The sequence below is a fragment of the Cryptotermes secundus genome, unplaced genomic scaffold (genome assembly GCF_002891405.2).
Source record: "Cryptotermes secundus unplaced genomic scaffold, Csec_1.0 scaffold1792, whole genome shotgun sequence".
NCBI classification, from domain to species: Eukaryota; Metazoa; Arthropoda; class Insecta; order Blattodea; family Kalotermitidae; genus Cryptotermes; species Cryptotermes secundus.
The window spans coordinates 83,657-108,214 of NW_019718025.1; the positions used below are offsets into that span (position 1 = coordinate 83,657).

Genomic DNA, 24,558 nt, shown 5'->3' on the forward strand with positions numbered 1-24,558 from the left:
GGTCAAGCCGGAACCAGCCACGACCTAACAACTTCAACGGAGGCAGCACCAGGTAGGGCAGTCTAAGTGACAAGTGGCAACCACATTGTGGGCAAGAAGCCTAAAGAGAGGGTGGACGGTTAGAAAGCTTAGGTCGTCGTACTCGCGGAGCGGAAGCAATGCGTCGAGTAATTTAAAATCAAACTAGGGAAGGACGGGCAGACTGAGCCACAGCAAGACGTGGCCGGGCACAGCTAGTATAGAATATAGGAGCATAGGAAAAACAAAGACTCACGCATGGACTGAAATTTCTTTCATGTAAACTGTACCTGTAATCATTGGATGGAGTACCCGTACATTCAATTAATTTTTGAGATAATTTTGACGTCAACATTTGCCCTGATCTGCTGAACAAATACAGTTATTTGCTCAATTTCAAACCTGTATCGTCGGCTATCAAACAATATGAAAGGCTGTTCAGTGAGGCTAGGGATGTAGTGGGACGTGGATGTTTCACACCGCGTCAAGCAACAAGTTGGGAGCTGCATCAAACGAGCGTGATGAACATTCTTAGAAGTGCACCAATACAAATTTGTGTCCGAATTTCACTAATTAACATCAAATATCACTAAAATATACACCTTCATAGTTATTGTGTAGATTCCAGAAATATCAAAAATTAATCAGTGATAAAGAAGACAAAATTATAAGCGAGAATCTGAATGCATTCAGTACAGCAAAAAAAAAACAGAGCACAAGGAAAGGAAGGGTAAGACAATACAACAACGAGGAAGATTTCTCACTTAAATGTAATCCACGGAATATGTGAACACACCACTCACCTGTATATTTTGAACACACATTTTTGGTGTATTATAAGTGTTCGTTTTAGGCTTAATTTGAGTGTAATCGGGGATAGGATAGGTCAAAATAGTACGACGCCTTGGAAACAGTCTATGTCTCAAGGCCATGCTGGAGCCTGGTTTCGAAGATGAACTGTTGGTATGTTCTGGCGGTTCAAACCTCGCCCTGCTGTCAATTGTGGCAATTCCTGCAACATAGAGAGGCAACTATCAGTAATGACGTACTTTTTCATTGCTCCGTGTAATGAAGGCCAGGAGAAAGGCTGAATTCTGCAATTATGTCAATGATTTGTAATCACATCTCCAAAATTCTTCTTGTGTTATCTTATTCTCTTTTGATTCATGGCGTCCTATAAAATATGTTATTAATATTTTCACGTGCATGGTTGACTACAGACGCTGCATGAATGGGTGTGTGGGAACATCCCAAATACTTACACGTTTTTTCGCCGGTCTAACAGACAACACTCACTCCTAGATCAATATCACATTGCCGCACATATTTATTCAGCACTCGATGTCCAACCCACCTCTATTCAAAAGTGAGCGATTGAGCGCTAACATTAAATTGACCCTCCATAAAGCTCTTATTAGATCCATAATGACTTATGCTAGTCCCGCCTGGGAGAGTGTGGTAGACACCCATCTAGTTAAATTGCAGCGCTTGCAAAACAAATTTCTCCGGATCATTGGCGATTTTCGAAGGCGCAAGCCGGTCCGCGAATTGTACATGACATTCAAAATTCCATACGTATATGATTACATAACAAAATTATGCAGGCAACAAGCAGAAGTCATACGAAATCATGATAATGAGAATGATCAACAGGGAGTAAGATTGGACGCTATGTGTAAACCCGGCCTAACCGGGTGACTGTTCTGCTCCTAGTGTACAAGTATATTTGTCATTCAGCTGGGTTGTGTGGGTCGTGTGAGTTAAAGATAAAGTGTTCACTTCCTCGTGCGTTAGCAATAGTTAGGATAGTGCACAGAAACTATACAATGGGTGGTGTGGCTAGTGCATCGGAGGTGGGGTCTTCCCGTCTGCAACGGACAATCAAGCAGGCGAAATGACGGAGCCGACCTTGTTTGAAAAGCGATTGAAAGCAATCGTGGCTTCCTTTGAGAAGAACCACGAAACTTAACAACTAATAATTCTGAGTGCCAGGAAGAAATTGAATTACTGGGCATCGGCTTGCGAACAATAGGACTACTTATCCATACATCGCCCTATATAAATGGAAAGGACACCAATTAATAGCTAAATCCGAGGCCGATAAGACAATGCTCTGTAAGCACCTCGACGGCAAGGCTGTTTTTACATCCATGCTGCGCCCCTATGTTGCCATACACAGGCAAATGCGAGAGTCGCTCCGTCTGGAACAAAAAGAAGAATCAGCTGAGGAATTTCGCGAGCAAAGAAGGTGCAAGCGAAACCCTTCAGAAGAGCAGAAGAAAAAGTCAAAGCCGACACCTGGTCCGAGGGACATTACAATAAAATCCCAGGGTGAAGTACAAATGAAAAAAATCTTTGAGCCCCTGAGGACATCAGGAATGGACGTGGAGGAGACAACGAACAAGCCGGGAGAACAGTAGCTATCGGACAAGTGGGGTAGGCCGCCTCGCACTGTACTAACCTCTACGACTAAGCTTATGCAGTTGCAGAGTAAGGTCAAAGATCTAGTCATGAGTAATTTTGAGTTCCGCAACACCAGGAGCGGGACAAGAATTGTCGCGAAAGAAATGGCGGACTTCTCAGCCATTAAAAAATTCCTAGAGAGTAATAATCTCTCATAATTTACCTACTATCCCAAGTCTGAGAAACAGAATCAAAGCTGTTATCCGTCACCTTCCACAAAATACTACAGCTGAAGGTATCTCTGTCTGGTGAGTCTGGGGTTTGACGCCATTAGCATCAAACAAATGACAACAAGTCGTCGGACTCCTCCAGAAGGAACAAATATCATTAACCTTCCCTTGTTACTTGTCACACTACCTAGAACAGATGAGTCCCAAGAAGTCTTCCGACTCACCAACCTCTGCCACATTGCCATCAAGTTAGAGGCATATAAAGGCAAAGCGGGCTCACGCAGTTCTACAATTGACAGCAGTTCGGCCACGTTTGGGCTTAAATTTAGAGGTAATTCTATTTTTGCAGGTGATATGAAAGTTAAGCACCCATTTTGGAACAGCAGAATTTCAAACCCCTCAGGCGAGAAACTCATGGATTTGTTTGATATGAGTGAATTTGAAATTTCAGAACAGCAGTGCCCCACTCACTTTTCCCCTGCGAGAAACGGTAACGTGCTGGACATTGTGGTTCTCCAAAATCATAGAGCGTCATGTCATCCTCTAATATTTTGGATACAGATTATCTACCAATAGTATTCCACATGCTGGATCACGTTAAGATAAGGAATCTTTCGAAACCTATTGAGAAATTTACAGAATGGGAGTGGTTTGAAAGCCTCGCCTTTGAGATAATATCACCCAAACTAGATATTAAGTCAGGTGCAGAGCCAATAAAACGGCACGCGAATTTGCAGCCTCTATTGCTTCGGCATATAGGTTGTCGACAAGTAAAGTTACACTTTCGGACATAAACAACGATTTACCTGGTCTGGATCATTTGATAAAATATACGCAGAGGCTACGAAAATTGTGGCAAGAAACGAGGTATGCAGCGTGTGAAATGCCAGCAAATTTGGTCACCAAATGAATCAGACGAATGACCCGTAAAAAGGCACCTGGACGGTGGGAAACAGAAAAAGGTAACGCTGAAATCACACCTCAGGTTATATAGCCCATTGCAAAATCTCTCCTTAAGAGAGACGGACCAAAGGCACCAACTGCTATTCATGGTTCTTCTGGCCTAAAATTTCACCCTTCTGAAAAAGCAAACGAAATTGCCAACTGTTTGGAAATTCAGTTCACGTCACATGACCTGTGCGACGGAAACAGCGGGTGGAGGCCAGAGTTCAAACTCTGCTGGAAGCCGTGGATGAAAACCCCCTTCTAAGGATCAGACCATGTGACGTTCAGAAATTAATAAAATCCCTGAAATTAAAAAAGGCCTGTGGAATTGACGGCATCCCAAATGAATGCCTCAGGCACCTTCCAAGGCGACCATTGGTTTACCTAACTCACTTATTCAATCACTGTTTTCGGCTCTCTCACTTTCCAAATACTTGGAAGGAAGCAAAAATAATAACTTTACCTAAACCGGGTAAAGACCCGAAATTTCCTCAAAATTTACGTCCGATCAGCCTCCTGTCCACGACAAGAAAACTATTCGAGAAAGTAATTTTGAAATTCCTCCAAGAACATATTGAAGAAATAGGCCTGCTCAACGCAAGCCAGTTTGGTTTTCGTGCACTTCACAGCTCGACATTGCATTGTACGATTATAAGGCTGTCGGACCACGTGACCCTTAATTTCAACAAAAATTGTTTACGGCTGCGGAATTCTTGGATATCGAAAAAGTCTTGGATACCACGTGGCACTTAGGTTTTCCTGTATAAGTTATCAAAATTGGAATTCTCGAACAGGTTGACCAAACTTATTGGGTCCTTTCTTTCTAAACGTAAATTCAGGGCATCGGTTGAAGGCGAAATGTCAACGCCAAGTGAATGCAAGCAGGGGTGCCGCAAGGTTCTGTTCTTTCCCCTACACTTTTTACTTTGTATGTAAATGATGTCCCAAATCTCATGGTGTCCACCTGGTCCTCTTTGCGGACTGCAGATCGCAAGGAGGGTATTAGTGTTAGAAATCTTCAGCTTGGTCTCAGCTCAATGGAGACCTGATGTGAACATTGGAATATAAAAATTAATGAAGATAAGACTCAGGGGGTCTACTTCTCTCGTGGTCGTCGACCGCCCGAGTTTTGTTTTACTCTAAATGGAAAAAAAACATTCCATTTGTAAATAGTGCAAAATATTTAGTTCTAATCTTCGATAAGATAGTGATATGGAGATTAAACATAGAGACGATCGAAGCCAAAGACTTCAGAACATTCATTATAGTGTATTCCCTATTCAAAAGTGAGCGATTGAGCGCTAACATTAAACTGACCCTCCACAAATTTCTTATTATATCCGTAATGACTATATGCTAGTCCCGCCTAGGAGTTTGCTGCAGACACCCATCTAGTGAAATTTCAGTGCCTGCAAAACAAGGTTCTCCCCACGATTGGCAATTTTCCAATGCGCACACCGGTCCCCGATTTGCACATGGCATTCAAAATCCCGTACCCATATGTCTATATAACAAAATTATTCAGGCAGTGAGCAGAAATCATACAAAATCATGATAATGAGAATGTTGGCAACATCGGACAAGGCGATGCCCGCCACAGAAAGTATGAGAGGCTTAAACTTGGCGGCGGTCAAGCATACGACCTTCAAGTGACTAGACTGCCGTGGTAGCGAACAACACTAGAAATAGGGCAAAATCTGCTGTACTGAGCCTGGACTAACAGAGGCCTTGTATATAATGTACCTAGAAATAAGAATAAGTGTGTATTTGTAAATGTATGTAAATACAGATAGTGGACTTATTAATACAGACTGACTTAGAAATGACAGGCCCGACATCTCTTCTGAGAAGGCGACCCATATAGACAAGACAGTAACTTCATTCAAAAGAAATATCCGATCATGAGCACCAGCTGGGGCTCGACACCAAGACAGACAGACTGACTGACCGTGAGTTGCAACATGACTTCGAATTTAACTGGCAAAAGTCAGTGATCACATTCTGTTGAGAACGATCAGTCATCAGAATCATCAGCTCTTCACTGCGACCAGGAAACTGACGTGGTTGCCGCAAGTCTCCAGCGACCACGCTCTGCGACCAGGCAACTATCGCAGCTGCAGCAACTCGAGCAACCACACCGTAGGCACCTATTTCTACCGGCGCATGCAGCACTACTTCACGGTCCAGCCAGGCTAGCTGAACGGCCGTAAGACTTGGCCTACTACATAGGAGCAAATTCTGCCAGCGCACTCGCTATGCAACTGACTGCCCTTTTGAGGCCCAGCCAAATTTGAATATTTCACATAGCTTCGCAGCTATTCTGTACATTCAATTTATAGAATTTAATATATACATTTGTTATAGTTCTACGTGGTTGTCATTTAGAACATCGACAATCCCACAGTTGAAAATTTTGATGACAACATGTCACGAAATTCTAAGCAATTAAAATGATATAGCTAATGTGATACTCTTTACAACTCATTATATGCTTCGTTTCTACTGCCTATAATATGATCGCTAGACGTTGCTTGGCAACAGATATAAACAACGGTAATTCTTCAGCTTATGTGCTCACGTCAATTCTGTCCGGTGAATATCCTTCAACTGAAATGTAAATTTAAATACGGCACCAACATTCCTCAGCATCCCTAACAGAGCTCAACTGACACATTACCCAATCTCACTCTTTATAATTTCTCGACAAATTGCAAATAGAACATGCAGCTCTGTTGCTTGCGTATTCGATGCAGCGGGAAATGTCTGGCGAGCTCTTCCTAAGAACGACCATTGTCATTCAGCCATTCTAGCAGAAGTTGCATAGCAAAGGTTATACATGATGTAATTATAATTCGACTTATGTTGTGAAAAATCAATAAGCTATTTTCGTTCCGTCAGTTACTAAATGTAATTTAGGTACAACGAGACAATACATCAGCTATTCATAGATAATTAGATAGCCCACGATTCAGTTGGTACATTAATTTGCGCAACATTCTCACAGAATTTTGAGAACCCAGTGAAAATAGTTATGCTTACACGAAAGTGTTTAATGAAACATACTGGATTTTGCGTAAAGGTGCAAATTTTCCGATTCGTTTTCCTATATAAATGGACTAAAACACTGGAGATGCATTATTTCCATTTATACGTATTCTAACGAGAAATCTAATAGAACGACAAAGTTACGTGTCAGAGAACCGCGAGAAAATGCAACTCATTACTGTTCACAGTGATGTTCAGAAGAAATGAAATTACACACCTTTAGTCTCCCTGTCATTGTATTCTTCCAAGTATGCCCTCTGCTCTTTGATTGAGTCCACAGGTGCCGAATTACCATCCTCTGTTGTCCGTTCCGATTTCTGGATGAAAAACACACATACCCATATTGACCACATCTTGATGGACAGTTTGGGGCACATAAGTGTCCTTAAATAACAAATTCAAAGAACGGAGGCTGTGATATCATCTATTACTCGTGGCTTCCAAACGAAAGAAAAAATGTTGGCACGGGGAAATTCAGGGCCTGAAAATATTTTGCAGGGAGTGCTGTATCCTCGACATTTTTGACAACATTCTTTGTGCCGATGGCCAACCGAGGACTGAGTTACATGATTGAAATATTTCAGAGCTCTTCGTGTGGAACAAGAAAAAATTCAACATGAACCAAATGAATCATATCTTCCAGCCGATAACGGGAGAGTAACTAGCTTACATACACGTATGTACCATGATATAAGTCAACACACCACCCAGCTGGAGGTGATGGCTGTCTTTCTTCGGTGTATTATATGTGTTCGTTTTGGATTTAAGTTTAATGTAATCGGATATTGGGTAGCTTAATATAAGACGAACCTTTGGAAATTGGTTTTGCCGCGAGATCTTAGATACTGGCTTCAAATAACTGTTACAACACATTTTTCAGTAACCTACATTAAGATGTATTTACTTAAAATACAACCCAGAATTTTTCGCATTAGTTACATTGTGTTGATGACAATAAATAATACACTAATGCAGGATTAGAGGCATCCCATTCAAACTATCATACCTTTGACTTGATCAATATAGGTATCTTGGAAGGCTTCGCCCCCTTCCAATCCCTCTTGGGCCTTCCTTGCTGCTCCTGCCCTCGGTTTTGTCCTTCCGAGACCTAGAGATAAAAATCACGGCGCTCGAATGTATAAAACACGGATGAAAAAATCATAAGGTGTGGTTCTGCTAAGAGATTTTCCTCGATAATTTCCTCTTTTAATAAATCATATTCAGCAGTCCCGGCAAAAGCCAAATGCACGTAACACATAAATGACCTCATTTCATGATTCCTGATGTGGCTCTTACCCGCATCTAGTTGTCGGAAATTCAGTAACTACAGTTAATCTTTAAGATAAAATGGTGAGCCGTAACTTGCCCAGAACGAGGTTCCACACACAATGTTTGTTCAAAATCAGTTCTGCTTCAACAGCGTGCCATTAGTTACATTGTGTTGATGACAATATGAAATACACTAATACAGGATTAGAGAGGCGTCCAATTACAACTATCGTACCTTTGATTTGATCAATACAGGTATCTTGGAAGGCTTCGACCCCTTCCAATTCCTCATGGGTGTCGCTTGCTGCTCCTGCCTGCGGTCTTGTCCTTCCGAGACCTAGAGAGAAAAAAAAACACAGCACTCGAATGGAAAAATCATAATATGGGGTTCTGCTAAGAGATTTTTCTCAATAATTTCCCCTTTTAATAGTTAATATTAACCGTCCCGGCAAAAGCCAAATGCACGTAACATATAAATGGCCTCATTTCATGTATCTTGATTTGAGCTCTTACACGCATCCAGTTGTGGGGGATTCTGTAGCTACAGTTCATTTTTAAGTTAAAGTATGTAGCCGTAATTTGCCGAGAACGAAGTTCCAAACACACTGTTTGCCCAAAATCAGCTCTGCCTCCACGACTTGCCGAAAATATGCTTTGCTCGCTACTGAAATTCTGCAAATTCTGTGAAGACACGTCACACCGCAGATACTGTTACTTCTTGGAGGCTGCGCCAACCCGTGTGTGGTGTATATTGATGGCAGCATAACTACCGAAATGTTTTTCGAATTTCATGTATTTGCACAATACGAGTATATCTCTTGTATATCCACCTGCGTAATATATGTGTACTGCTTCCAGACTTTCAAAAATGAATCATTTTGGCAAGGAAGCTGATGGTAAACGTGCAGTAGCTGTGTGCAGTAAAGTGGGAGGCCATCGAATATCCCACGAAAAACGAGATGTTTACCTTGGAGTCAGCCTCAAATACGCCACGTAAGTGTGGGGCAGAATGGAAAGTACAAAACTGGGTGGTTACGTTAAATCATAAAGACATTCTGCTGGAAGGCCACCAAATAATCCATTCTATATATTTCAGTTACATTCTTTTTTTAATTATTTAATTATTCAGAACTCAGAATATACATCCTGTAAGCTAATGTTATGGTTTGTAAGTTTTGAGGTTTTCACGGCGATGACAATGAAGAAAGTTGTCTTCTGGGTTTAGGAACCGCGTATTCTTCGTTTTGGCCGACGTTTCGGAGGAACGTAGATGGAGGCGCTACGTTCCTCCGAAACGTCGGCCAAAACGAAGAATACACGGTGCCTAAACCCAGAAGACAACTTTCTTTAATGTTATGGTTGTTTAGATGATGTGATGAGAAGGAATCCAACAGCGAATCCTCAGTATTTCAAATCAGATTAATTGGCCAGTTTCGTTTGAGTCGTCTGCTTTCTTCTCTTGTCGATAGCTTATTAAGGAGTGGGTTTTTATGAGGTATGATTTTCTTGTGATGTCTGGTGCTTTTTTGTTGGATGACGCATTGAACGGAAGACATACCATGATCGGTGTGGAGTATTGCGTTCGAGGCACATATGCTGCGTCGACATTCATTCGTAGTATCTTAGATTCACTTCTTTGGATTATTGCTATGGTAGATTTTCGATTTATGGTTAAAATATGCAAACCTCGAAGCGAAAATGAAATGAGAGTTCAACTGAACATTCATCTTCTCTCCAAGAAGCAATTCATTCCGCAAATATATGATATCCTTTTTCACAGATGTATCACTATTATAATACTATGGCGTATTGGTTCTGTGCAGGAACTCTAAAGCTACATAGGCCTCGAGGCAACCGCGCAACGTGATAGTTGCTGGTTGTATCGGAGCGTCGCTAGGCGATAAGTCTGTGAACTCGTGGATTGCGCAAAACGGAGTGCGAGTGACGTCACATATCCCCACTCATCCAGTCACTACGCAATGCTCAGTAAATAACCCACCCCTTAAAATGTGACGTCACTCAACAGTAGGGCGTCTATTGCTAGGCAATGCGTGGGTAGATACACCTGAAAACATTCAGCCATTGTTCCTCTCCGTGTGGTGGCCTGGTCGAATTCTTCCACAGTGACTGTGCGAGTCGTAGGAGGTGACGAAACGGGAAGTCTCAAATCTGAGAGAGTAAAATATTGTCGCGAGTCTCAAGGGACTGGGACCCAAGAAAGGCCGCGCTGCTAAGGCCCGGCTGCATGTCCAAAGGGACCCGTCGTTTCGTCAAAGAGGGCGTCCCATAAAAATAAGGCCGTAACTGTCAAACGGGAAAAATTAATATCTGGTCATGAGCCCCAGATGAGGCTCGACACCAAGACTTACTGACTGACTGACAGACTGACTGAAGGTCGTTCGCAATGCGACTTTGACTTTGACTTCAGCCAGTATTCAGTATAAGATTGAGTTACACGTAGTTGGGAGTGGCTGAAGAAAGCGAAGCGTATCAGGGAATACAGAAGGTTGCCTGTGAGAATGTGAAGGGTGATTTAGAAGATTTTTATGTGTGCGACGGTGGAGTGATACTGGAATTGTAATTGGAAGTTCTCATGTGCAATATCTGGACTGATTTGATTGACTGATGTTGACACAGGGAATGCGCTCAGTAAAGCAGAAAAGCAGGCCACAGGGAAAGGAAGGGTAAGACGATATAACAACGAGGAAGATTTCTCACTTAAATGTAAACCACGGAATATGTGAATGCACCACTCACCTGGATGTTTTGAACACACGTTTTCGGTATATTAAAAGTGTTCGTTTTATGCTTCACTTGAGTGTAATCGGGGATGGGATAGGTCAAAATAGTACGACCCTTCGGAAACTGTTTATGTCTCAAGGCCATGCTGGATCCTGGTTTCAAAGTTGAACTGTTGGTATTTTCTGGCGGTTCAAACCTCGCCCGGCTGTCAATTGTGGCAATTCCTGTAACAGAGCGAGGCTACTGTTAGTAATTACATACATTTTCAATGTTGCCTGTAACGAATGCCATGGGAATGACTGGGCTCTGCAATTCGGTCATTGATTTTGAATCTCATGTCCAAAATGATGTAGATTTAGCGGCATTACTGACTCTCTGGAATGATTCTGTTACAAATCAATTTTCTGTTTCTGTCCAAAGTATATATCAAAATAACCCCGTCATAACTATATTCACGTGGAACAAAGGAATCACTTCCTTAGTGGTAATGAGTCATAAAAGTTAGGAGAAAGTATTTTTATACAAAAATGTATTCACCAATTCTTTTGCTTCCTTCGTCTCTACGTTGTCTTACTCGCTTTTAATTCATGTTGTCCTATAATAATTTCTTCGTTTGTTTCTTTTGCTTATTTCTTTGCACGATTGTTATCATTAATATTGTCACGTGCAGGGGAGACTACAGACACGGTATGGATTTGTGAATATTTTAATGACAACACGACCAGACGCTACAAGTACTTATAACGACATCGCCGATTTTACTTAGTTTACAAACTAATACATCCTGAGTTTTCTACTGCTTGAAGTATCATCACAGTCTTTCCTTGGCAACAGCTCTCAACAGTGGAGAATATTCGCCTAATGTGCTCACGTCATTACTGTCCGGTCAATATTTCTCACTAAAATATTAACTTAAATACAGTACCATCTGTCCCCAGACCCCATAGCAGAGCTCAGTTGAATGCTGAGTTTATTTTTGGACTTATATGGTGAAAAAGGAAGAAGGTATTTCGCTTTCGTCTCTTACTAAATGTAATTTGGATACAAGGAGATAATACATCAGCTATTCAGCGACAAACAGCCCACGATTCATTTGGTTCATAAATTTACGCAACTTTCTCACAGAAATTTGAGTACCCGGGAAAATAGTTATGCCGACACCAAAGTGTTTAATGAAATATAGTGGAAGTTGAGTAAAGGTGGAAATATTCCGATACGTTTTCCTATATAAATGGACTAAGCATTGGAGTTGTTTTATCTCCATCTATTTTTTAATTTGATTCTTTATAATCCGTTACGTATTTGCAGGAATACAAAGTGGAACTGAAATTAAATGGGACGCATTTGTTGCTAGTTTAACCTGAAAATATAAATATGTTTGCAGATAAGTTCGCTGCCACAAATAAAAACAAAATAATCATATCAGACGCTAGGAAGGAAGTAGGGAAGTAGGAAAATATAGTAACGGTTTGAGATATGTGGATAGAGCCGTATATAGGGATTTTGTTCGTGGGATATTGACGTTTTAAAAATGACGCAAAGCAAAGTGGATATTAAGGACGCCCCATAGCTCAAGCCGTTAGTCGTTGGGGTCCCACCGAGTTGGCCCACGTTTTATCCCGCGTCTGGTAAAGTTGGATTTGTGGTGAGCAAAGTAGCGCTGGGGCAGGTTTTCTCCAAGTACTTCGGTTTACCCTGCCAATCTTCATTCCACCAATTGCTCCACAATCACTAGAGACTTAGTCCCACCCCACTAGCAATAAAAGAACCGTCATAATTCTATCCACGTGTGACGAGTGAAATATTTCGTTTGTGTTAAGGAGGAATAATATTTTGGAAAATAAACCTGAGAACAATTTGTTTAACCATTCCGTTTTCTTCCTTTTGTCTCTACCTTATGTACTCTCCTTGATTCATGGAGTCCTATATAACTTTCCATTTGTCTTTTTTCTTTCTATTTGTACTTTTGCTATCATTAATATTGTCAGTTGCAGGGATGACTATAGAATGAGAATTCGATTCTGAACTACAAACATTTTGACTGTTTAGAAAAGGTAGGCTCTTACAATTGTCCTATTTCACCCGTTCATCTTTATTAGTCAAGTTTTTTTATATGTGTAAAGCAAAGCGGGACTTCTGAAATAACATTGCTCCCTCCGATATTTCCTTCATAACGTGCAGGAATAGTGGAGCCAGAAAAATCGCCCTTTCTAGGCAACGGGAAGGATAACACATCTCAAGGTGTTTCCAATGCTATTTGTGAAGATTAAAATATTCAAAATGTAGTGAAAGAAAATTGGGGGCCAATTCTCCCCTGAAATATTTGTATTTATTTCTTTTACTTAAAAATGGAATTGACTACTCTACCATTAGAATTGATAGAAAAGAATAGCAATATGTAGGCATAAATATTACCTCCACTTTCACATAAGGAGACTGTAGTAAAAGAACTGTCTTCTTCATTCCTTGTTTGTAATTCGTCTTGAGATGGAACCTGGTAAAAATTACATACCGTGTATTAATAATCAGACACAGATTCGAGAACACGACTTTATCTGGCATGCATGGTGAACAGTGTTCGCCGTTTGCTGAAAGAACAGGAAATCAATATAGAGAAGAACAATGCTTTCTCCTCAAATCTTGCAACAGAATGTTCCTAAGAGGAATCGCGGATTAAGGGAAGAAAAATTTGGATCACATAAACAGTGTACGGACGATGGAGGTTATGAGGATAGCAAATTGTTTTTGAAGAAGAAACGAATTCCTTTTGCTAGCACTGTACGGCTGAGATAGTCTGACAATGCCTTGTTGACTTATAATGAAGTGCAATAATAGAATATTCATGTTGAAAATCTTATATCTCTTTATAAGACGTCTTCAATAATTTCGAGATTTTTCTCCTAACATGGTTCCAACTATCTTCGTTTGGCTTTCAGACGAAATACCTCAGAACATTACTTCATTTTTCATTAGAGAGTAAAATCGGACAGAATTAATTGACTTGCGACTGTCATACTATAAGCGTCCTTCCTCGCCTCACTGAAAGAAAACTCAACAGATTTACTCGCGAGTGAAATAATTGGGCCTTTCCATCATCAGGACATTGTGCGTCATGAATTCGCTACTGATGATCAAATAATTAATCAGGAAGCGTGTCTGAATGTTGTGATAAATGTGCTAGGTGTGTTGTGAACGAAAGGATATGAAATGTGATCATTTTTAATGTTAGTAGGAAAACCTCACCTTTTCGATGGCATCATTCTCTGCAACAACTTCATTTGCTTTCAGTGTCAGGACACATAACTTCTGCTCAAAGGAAGTCTTGATTTCCTCCTTTTCCAGCATATCATCATCCTTCTCCTCTCCCTCCAAGGCATTCTTGATTTCCTCCTTTTCCAGCATATCATCATCCTTCTCCTCTCCCTCCAAGGCATTCTTGATTTCCTCCTTTTCCAGCATATCATCATCCTTCTCCTCTCCTGTCAAGGAATCCTTGATTTCCTCCTTTTCCAGCATATCATCATCCTTCTCCTCTCCTGTCAAGGAATCCTTGATTTCCTCCTTTTCCAGCATATCATCATCCTTCTCCTCTCCTGTCAAGGAATCCTTGATTTCCTCCTTTTCCAGCATATCATCATCCTTCTCCTCTCCTGTCAAGGAATCCTTGATTTCCTCCTTTTCCAGCATATCATCATCCTTCTCCTCTCCTGTCAAGGAATCCTTGATTTCCTCCTTTTCCAGCATATCATCATCCTTCTCCTCTCCTGTCAAGGAATCCTTGATTTCCTCCTTTTCCAGCATATCATCATCCTTCTCCTCTCCTGTCAAGGAATCCTTGATTTCCTCCTTTTCCAGCATATCATCATCCTTCTCCTCTCCTGTCAAGGAATCCTTGATTTCCTCCTTTTCCAGCATATCATCATCCTTCTCCTCTCCTGTCAAGGAATCCTTGATTTCCTCCTTTTCCAGCATATCATCATCTTTCTCCTCTCCCGAGGAATATTGTTCATCCTTACACTCGTATTCCATTACGCACTTGTGATCCTCCACGAGATCATTCTCTGAAATAGGAATTCTATCCTCTGCTATGCTGAGCTGTGTACTGAAAGAAGAAAACATACAATTTACCAATTCTGCATGAGGAATGACCTCCCATGTAATAAGAAGAGAGCTCCGGGAAATTCGCAAATTCCATTTGACTGTAGTCTTGCAATATACTCTTCATAGAGAGAGAGAGTTCTATGGAGATTAGATAGCGAACTCACTATAGAGACTGGCTTCGGGCTGGAAGCCCGATAATGTTTGTACCTTATGATAAAGGTGCAAACATAGAGCATACTTTACAAATTCCTGAATAGTTCTCATGAAAATCAATCATTTTCTTAAAGCATTTCATTGTGTATTGGGTTCCAGGTAACTGGAACACATAGGGACTAAAAGACTAATCTAAATGTACGAAGTTCCACACAAAGGTTTGCAAAGCATTGATTAGGACAAATGCTGACTCTAAATGAGCTAAATCAACTGAGGACAATCACAGAAAAATATTTACTGTATATTCCGGCAAGAAAGGTGGTCGTCGTCAGGAAAAAAATTTCCTAGAATCCTGGTTACTTAGCCATTCACGCCTGGTCGTGGCATACTCTACACTTTCCGACACTTTTGTTTCGCTGCTATCTGTTCAACGATTGTTTCACACAATCATCATTTTCATTATCACATTGAAGACTATCGTCGATGCACTAAAGTAATTCATAATTTCACACGTGGTGCATCTCAAATATGACGTCATCCCTAATTCTGAGTACTTAATTCAGAGCCAACTATGCACATCTCAATGGTCTTGTTACTTATTTTTCGCCCACTTTGGCAGAAAGCTGTACTCTCCTTCCAGCTGTCTGACTTCTTGAATTTTATTCAAAACCTGCCTTTGCATTGGGAAAAATCATCTGTTACTTTGTAACCGTTATAACCAACTGTTAGATTACCACTCTGATTTTTCCTTCCAACATTGCGCCACAGGCACATGCCACTTATCCAGTTACGTTCTACGAGTATAAACACTGACTCAGGGCCTCTTCAACGTCTGAATCCGTAATTTTATCCTGTTACTTTTGGGAAGTTCCCTCTTCTCCGTGTCGTGATGCTCATTCGTTTCGCAGATTCTCTCGCAAATGTAAAACTCGCGCAATCTTAAATTTCGACGCTCCAGAAATTTCCGTTTTCTCGCGACTTTGTGTTACGTGGATGCTTCTTAAATTTGAAGTAAGTCAATTTTTGTCTGTGGATGTTACATCTGTCCTAAATATTTCTTCAGGGATCTCAAATTTCAAATGTAAATATCGGTCACACCACACAGTAGACTCACAAACACAGCCGTTGCAAGACTGAGTGCAAGTGTATCTGGGTGATCCAGTGACTCACTGATACAAGCCTGAGAGCAATTGTATCTAGGTGTACATTTATAGAGGCTGAGTCAGTGACTCACTGATACAAGACTGAGAGCAACTCTATCTAGGTGTACATTTATACAGGATGAGTCAGTGACTCACTGATACAAGACTGAGAGCAAGTCTATCTAGGTGTTTATATATACAGGCTGACTCAGTGATACACTGATGACATATTAAATACAAGTGGGCCATGTGACAGTTATTAGACCAATTAAACGGCTTTGTGTTCTAAATAAGCAAAGAGGATTCAGGTTGTAATCTCAATTTCCCTTTGTTCTCTAAATTTAACCTCAAATAAATTGCTGCCCCAATTAATCGGCGATCTTATTAACGGCAATTCATTGTACTCAGACCATGAATAATCAGACAGAAGTCAGTAAACTTCACTAACTCATTTGTGGCGAGAGGACAATCATATTTTTGGAGCCCTGAACCAAGCATAATTCATTATACGAGCGCTATTCCGAAAGTAATGTCCGTTTAGTTTAGGCAGCTAATGTAAGAATAGCCGCATGCAACTTAGCGTCATACGATTTTTGACTCTTATAGCATCACAAAACTTGTCACCTAATATTTGTTTTCGTCTTTTTAGTTATGAGGTGGCCCGTCAGTTACGAATTTCATGCTCCTGTCCACTTTCTTCAAGATAAAACAAACAGTATCTCTTGAAATCCATTGTGAATTTTATTGTGGTTTACAGCTAAATTGTAATGACTGATGGAACTGTAAGACAACGGCATAAAAAGGTTAAAGATTGGCAAGCTGAAGAGCCAAATGCGTTGCCGTCTGTAGTGAGTGATAGACATTTTCAAAGCACTGACCAAACAATATTGGAAGAGCAATGCATTATTTCCTTATATGGGAAGTGCGTTAATTCTGCCGGTGATGACATTGAGAAGTAATTTCAGTATTTACATAACAAGACTTTATTTTCTCAACACTAAATTTTTAACAGCTCCCAGAAAATTACTTTACAAGTAGCCCTCGTATGTAAAAAAACAAGTGAGGACCACTTGATGAGACCCAAAAGGACTTCCTAAGATGGAAATCATTATAAATCCAAAAGAATGTGGGAAACTTTCAGTCTTGCAATGGGTGCAAGTGGCTCTAATCTCATATGAGGAGCATGAGGTGACTGAACAGAAGGAGGTGGAGGAGGAGGAGAGAAAGATATTTCCAGAGGAATAACAAGTGGGAGAAGGGATCGAGGAAGCTGGAAAAAATACGGTGGGTAGCAAATAACACAGCTGCTCTCAGTGCCACAAGGGCAGAATCATTCTCCATATCCAGGACTTCATAACAAACAAGAAATGCACAACTTCAATAATTTTATATGTACGAATGCATGCTAATCTCATAATTTCGCGCCATAGTTCAAGCGGCTAGTAGCTGATTTCCCACCGAGGCGGCCCGGGTTCGATCCCGGGTCTGATCAAGTGAGACTTGTGGTGAACAAAGTGGCGCTGGAGCAGGTTTTCTCAGCGTACTTCGGTTTCCCCTGCCAATCTTCATTCCACCAATTGCTCCACAATCACCCTCACCTAACATCTGGTGCTCGTAAAATAAGCCAGAGTTGGCCGCAGTTCAAGGGACTTAGCCCCACCCCACTAGCAATAAAAAATCTCGTAATTTACTCATCCTACGAAAAGATCATTTCTAAAATAGAGCAAAGATGACATATTAAATTATTTACACAAAATATTTTAATCTTGTTTCAGTTAAAATTCGATTAAATTATTAATGCAGCTGTATGTCACAACTCACCTCTTTGTGTACTGATTTTGCATATTTACACTCGTCACAAGTGCTGTGGGGGCTGTATCTCCAAGTCTTGTAAACATCTGTAAAATAAATAATACTGTCAAAATAATATTTCTGATGCAATCTTGCTGGTTACGTCATCAAAGATTTCCAGGGAAAATAACGATATAAAATTCTGGAAGTCTACATTGAACGTCAAGAGGAATATGTAATTTAATGATATTTCCTGGCTGTCAGTCTTCTTGATAATGAAATCAATCGTTTAGATCACTGATATAAAAATCATTACTTTACAACGAGGAAAGGAAAACTGAGGATAAGTCACATGCACATAGGATAGAGATGCTCACAATTTGAAGTTCTAAGGAAGGGTGTACACAAAATACTTTATACTGTGACAGATTTGTCCGTTTCCAAGTGACGAATTCATCAATATATTCCAATCAAAGAGCATCTAACAATTGAAAGACGTCTGTTGCTAGATAACTAATCGGTAAACACATATCACAGCAACGAATGTGCAAAAATAGGGCGTTCGTTGCTACGCAATGCTCCAATTGCTGGTATGCTAGTAGTAATTCGTTACACGTTTTATTTGTAGACTAGCTATGCCCGGCCACGCCTTGCTGTGGCTCAGTCTGCCCGTTCTTCCTCAGTTTTCTTTGAAATTACTCGATGTATTGCTTCCGCTCCGCGAGTACGACGAGCTAAGTTTGATCTTCTGCGAGGCATTATTTGGATGTACTAAAGCAGAACGATTGCACCGAAGAAGAAGAAAGAAAGTTATAAGAAAAACATGAAATTGCAAAATATTAAAAAAGGAAAGAACACGAACTGGAAAACAATGAAGAAACAAAAAAAAATGTTGACGAAATATTTCAATTCAAACGCAGATCAATCGACACAGCCTAATCCCACCGCCAATTGCACCGCAAAATAAGGGAAACATTTAAGAAAACGAAATGAAAAACAACAAAAAATAAACTATACTCACGAAATGAACGCTACGGTAAACGACTAAGCCCAATTCCAAGGCAATGTAACTCGAAATAATAAAATCAAAACGAAAATTTTGTTGCCACAACAGCTCGTTGCCACGGTTATTCCTAGACAGCGATCCGCTGTTTCAGCAGTTTGTTGCCACGGTTATTCCTAGACAACGACCCGCTGTTTCAAAAGTTCGTTGCCACGGTTATTCCTAGGCAACGATTTGTTGGTATTCGATGGACGACGTATAGCACGTTACAGTACATTATATTGAATATAATTAATACTTTTACCTGTTTTTACCTGTCACGGGTGTGACATCTATATAATAGGTATATGAAAGCACGCACATGTTCGAATGCAACGTTGATCAAAATTTCAAAGCAACCGGTGAAGAACTCTGGGAGATCTTCGATAAGACACAAACCAACATTTACGTTTCTATTTATATAGATTTGTATCTGATGATGTCCATTAATTGATCAAAATATGTATTCATTTTAGAGATATGAATAACAATTAATTACTAATTTTAAATCTATAGATATTGTGTTGCCGGTCACGCTAGCCGAGCCGTCTAAGGCATTTACTGTCTTCGCTCACTTGGAAACCGGGATCGTGGGTTCGAATCCCACTCAGGGCATGGATGTTTAGTTTGTGTGCGGGCGTTTTTCTGTGTTTGTGTACAGGTAGAGACCTTGCGAAGAGCTGATCACCCGCCTAAGGAGTCCTACCGAATGTATAAGATCTAGAAGAACCAATGTGACCGGAGATGTTCATGGAGGTGGGCCTAGAGTCACTGGGGCTGTAGTGCCAAGGAAAAGAGAAAGATACTCTGTTAATATTTAATGAACTGTAAGACCTTCGCTTGCACTCAACCAGACAGAATACACACTGAAGGGATATTTACATATTGAGAGATAGACTGGTTAAGGTATAGGCCATAATGACCCGAAAATAGTCACCGTCTTCGTCCTGCTGTGTATCCCTGTTCCAGGTTTCGAGCCCAACCCGAAATACAGTGCATCAGGTGGAGCTAGATTCTTTGAGTCCTCACAGTATTGTGACATATTTACTTTCTGCAAGAACTGCTGAGCCACAGAAACAGCCAGTGTCAAGTATTACAGGCATGCAACAACACAACAACTTGATTTGTAAAACCGTTCGGTAAACACGCCGAGAATGACTGCGCTGGCGAAACCAGCAGCAACCATAAAGGACACACCCATTCTGCCGTCAGGGCCAGAGCCATACATTAACAAACCTGAAACGGCCTGACAGCTCTAAGAATCTGGTAGTAAGCCCCAGATGGGTGCTTTATTCCAAAACAGAGTGGCTGACTGACCATCTGTCCTAATATAAGACTCAGACTGTATCCTTTCCTGTGCTGGCAGCGTACTCGGCTGCACTTCTGTGTTCGTAGCTAAATACTCGTCGCCGCGGTTTGCGTGTTCCTTCTTAATGTAGAATTAGAAAAACTTCCGGTTCTTGAACAAGGAAGTGAAAAGTGAGTATCGTATCTATGATGGGGGATGTCTCTGTTCGTGGATACCAAACAATTTGGACGAATAAAATTTCAACATTGAAATTCGATACCAGATATTTGTGCAAAAATATCCAGATGCGGACGCACAGCTGAAAAGCTCTTCAAGTTACTGGGCAACATTGAGGACACAAGCAAACCTCGGTGAGGAAATGCAGAATGAGCTGCCTTACCAAACACGAGCAGCAGATAACTCGTCGTTCAATTTGAGCCCCAAATGTAAACTGTTTGCCTCTGGACAAAATATTGAAATAAGTACTAACGGTAGTATAGCAGTCTATGACAGAGTTTAAGTGTGCTATATTAGAGAAGACTGAAATAATGACCACCAGAAAAATTGCCTTAAATCTCATGGAGCAAAATGACCACAAAAATTATATGTTCCACTAAATCATACCATTTAATGCGAATGACATTGCGAAGCAGAGCTATGATCTAAGCAAACAGCTGCAATATTTACATGTAAAAGTAGCTCTATTCTCAGAGACATATTTGTAAATTCATGACAGGATCTTTTTTCCAAATTACCACTTTTATCAAAACAAGAGCGGTTCTTTTTTACAAATGCCTCCCATCGCTGCTAAATTAAATTACTTCTGCTCACCTTGATATAAATTGGCTTCTGTAGTGAAAGTTGAGTTTAATTACAGACTGACTGCTCCTTGTCGAAACTTGGGCTATTTATACCTCGGCGGTTGCTATACAATTCCCTCTGTTGTCTATCACCGGGGAAACGCTGCTTTGTTGATTCCGCTATTCCCACGCAACGACCCATCGTTATTGCGTTATCTCTGTGGGAACACTCCGTGTATTCGTCGTAACCGTGGAGATTCGATGTTCTCGACACCACGGCAAACTGTTGGGATTACAGTATCGATATTGTTACTTCCCAGGCAACGGCCAAATGTTGGGGCTACAATACCGCTATTGTCGCTACCTATGCACGGAAGTGACTCCTGGATTCCGAACACGTGACACGTTTTTACCTGTCACGGGTGTGACATCTACATAATAGGTATACAGAAACACGCGCGTATTCGAATGCAACGTTGTATCAAAATTTCAAAGCAATCGGTGAAGAATTTTCGGGGATTTAAGAATTTTATCAAACGAACATTTACACTTCTGTTTATATAGAAGATTACTGATTTTATCGAAACGGACTTCCACCCGATCAGAAAAGTGGGAACTTCCTTTGCCGTATGAATAAGCATTCTTCATAACCATGTACTTTTAACACCCCTTGTTTCAGTAGGTGTGACAGGGGCGTGCACACCATTTGGAAATGTTGAAATAGTAGTGTTTCATCAATATATATATCTTCGGGCAGTCCCTGAAATGTAGCATTAAGATCAGGCACTTAAACTTGACGGTGTTCAAGCTTACGACCTCTCAATTTACAAAAACTGCCGTTGTAGCATAATATATGTAAGACAGGCATGTTCTGCTTTGTCAATCCTGTACTGACTATGGGCTTGTATATAATGCGAAAGGTAGAATTTTCAGTAACATTCTACATGTGAGAAATAAACACTTGCCGAAAGACCAAGCATCTGTAGGAAACCAAACCCAATTTGTTCTCATAGAGGATGTAAGAAAATGACTATTACGGTAACACTTGAACAGTTACCCACAAATCTAAAATTTAAAAATTGAAATGGAATGAAACCTGGCACGAGGAACTGAAATACTCAGAAAAAGATACTCCAATGTCACTTGATCACCACAAATAACCCGCTAAATGACCTGGAATAAAACACAGGCCGACACTGCTGTGTTGGGAAGTGGTGATTAACTGCAAACACTATCACGTGAACCCAGCCAGGTTGTGCCTAAAACAGAGAAACTGACTGAATAATTCCACGGAGATGACGCCTTTCGAAAAGCCATCTTCTGCAACATTTTACATAACATGGAGGTTCATTGCCGCATTCACAAGGGGCCTTAACCGTTCCTTATCCTGAGGCACATAAATTCAGTTCATACCACCACAAGCTCTTTTTTCTAAGATATATTTAATATTATTATCCAACCTACGTCCATATCTTCCTAGTGGGGTCTTTCTTTCTGGTTCTCCCACAATCATCCTCTATGCATTCATATTCTCCCCACATGTGATGCGTGCTCTGCCTCTTTCGCCCATTTAAATTCATCACACTAATTATATTTTGTGAAAACTAGAAAATCGAAAGTCTTCATTAAACAGTTTTCTCCAACTTCCTGCCTTCCGTCCAAATATTCTCTTCAGCACCCTATTCTGGAACACTTTCCCTCTGTGTTCCTTAATGTTACTGTCCCAGTCTCAGACCCATACGAAAATACAAGCAAATTTTTGTATATATATTCCAACTGTCATATTTTTAGGAAGCAGACGAGAAAACAAAGGATTTTGCACTGAGTGGAAGCAAGCATTACCCGAATTCAATCTCATCTTTATTACTTCATGAATCGTATTTTGATTTACATCTGTCAATCCTAAAAATGTGAAATCGCAACATTTTCAACGTATCTATCAACACTCTTTGTGTAGTGATTCTTCCCAGTATTCATGTGATGAGACATCAGCATACATTTTGTTATCTGTTCTACCTTATATTCTAAACAATATCAGCAGCTGATGTGTCTTGAGCCGTGTCCCTTAACCCTGTGGGTCAAGAACCCAGTTCTCCTACCCACTTAGACCCGTGAACTCCTGTTCAATATGGGTAAGGGACAGGCTCATAAGAACGACTTGCTTGTACGTGATGTACTATGCCTCCCCAAGGTCGAGTAGGGGATCTCTGGAGAGGAAAACGGCTGTCGGCACTATGGGCCAAGCTGGACGGATCTGCTAGTCCGAACTGGTAGGGAATACACAACCCAAGTAAACACAAATACAACTGGCGTTTCCAAACATATAAATAAATGTATATATTGATAACATGAGTATACAGGTGTACTCTGCCTGATGGGCAGGGACTGGTCAAAACATAATCGACAGTTGATGCAGAACTACACTGTGCCTAGCCGCACAGACTCAAGTATGGGCACGCCTCATGGCATCTTTCAACTTCTCTAGGAAAAAACCTGTACTTCGGCAAGCCATAAGGGCACAAGGAAATATACACAGGTTACTTGCACGCCTGAGGGGCGATCGGCTGTTTAAGCCAACTCAACTCCAAGCAAATTAATTAACTTACGCCACATGGCGTCGTGATGAAAAGGAAACCATCTACAACAGTAAGTCACTTACTGGCGTTTCCAGAATTACAAACACAAGATTAACCTCACGACTTGATGCAACCTTGATCACGTCGTGAGGGCACTCTTCCCCCTTCAGACACTGCACAGGCCGAAACAGAATTTCACAAGATCAATTCAACATAAACGAAACTAATTTTGGAAGCAGCGATGTTACCTTGCTGAAGCTAACGGGGAGAGAGAACGATGCATTCGTTCTGAGTAAGCAGGAAACCTCGCATTGCGTCCAGGAGGGGGGAGACAAGGTCAGCTGACCTGACGTCAGCTAAGACATTAGGTGGAAAGAAGGAGGAACGGCTCGCATCCTGGCGTTTCGGGAGGGGGGACTCCAAGGAACTTCACGGAGAAGAACCGTTGCACGGTTCAGTCTCATTTCATTTCAATCCCACTTGGTTCTCCTGGACTTTGCGAGTGGTATATTCTGAGGCAAAGCTGAAAGGAGTGGCAATAATTCAACTCTTTCTTTTCAACACTTTGAACAGGAAATATATCATACAAACATCTAGCTATACAGACTTCTCTATAGGTTTCATTTAAACGTACTTTCATCAGCTTAACTAGTTTCATAGGTACCCAAAATTCTATGACACTCTTGTACAGTACTTCCCTTCTAGCTGAATCATACTCTTCTTTGAAGTCCATGAATAATTCATGTACTATCCCATTATATTCCAGTATTTTCTCCAGTTATGACGAATGCAAACGTATCATCAGTTGTTGATCTGTTATCTCAAGGCCTACAGTCATATTGTCTGTGTATGGACTTAACCTTAAGAAAATAATAATCTCTTTGAAGAAGCTGATTAGAGTGATATTCCTTGACAATTACTGCAGTCAGTATTACTGCCCTTCTTGCAATTGGTTAAATAATGTACTCCTTCCACTCACAAGGCAATCCTTGTTTACGCCAAATTGAATTAAT

At 40.8% G+C, this 24,558-nt stretch overlaps 1 protein-coding gene across 1 annotated transcript in view; it reads right to left on the minus strand.

Moving 5' to 3' along the window:
- Positions 1-24,278, minus strand: part of LOC117283195 (adoMet-dependent rRNA methyltransferase SPB1-like) — a 28,637-nt gene extending 4,359 nt beyond the window's left edge. Inside the window, exons 1-9 of the mRNA XM_033755874.1 lie at positions 24,180-24,278; positions 17,870-17,946; positions 13,896-14,754; positions 13,068-13,146; positions 10,668-10,876; positions 8,146-8,247; positions 7,648-7,749; positions 6,859-6,958; positions 822-1,030 (exon numbers count right to left, since the gene is read on the minus strand). Coding sequence (XP_033611765.1) covers positions 822-1,030; positions 6,859-6,958; positions 7,648-7,749; positions 8,146-8,247; positions 10,668-10,876; positions 13,068-13,146; positions 13,896-14,754; positions 17,870-17,946; positions 24,180-24,278 — 1,836 coding nt within the window. The remainder of the gene's footprint in view (positions 1-821; positions 1,031-6,858; positions 6,959-7,647; positions 7,750-8,145; positions 8,248-10,667; positions 10,877-13,067; positions 13,147-13,895; positions 14,755-17,869; positions 17,947-24,179) is intronic.
- Positions 24,279-24,558: the final 280 nt, after the last annotated feature.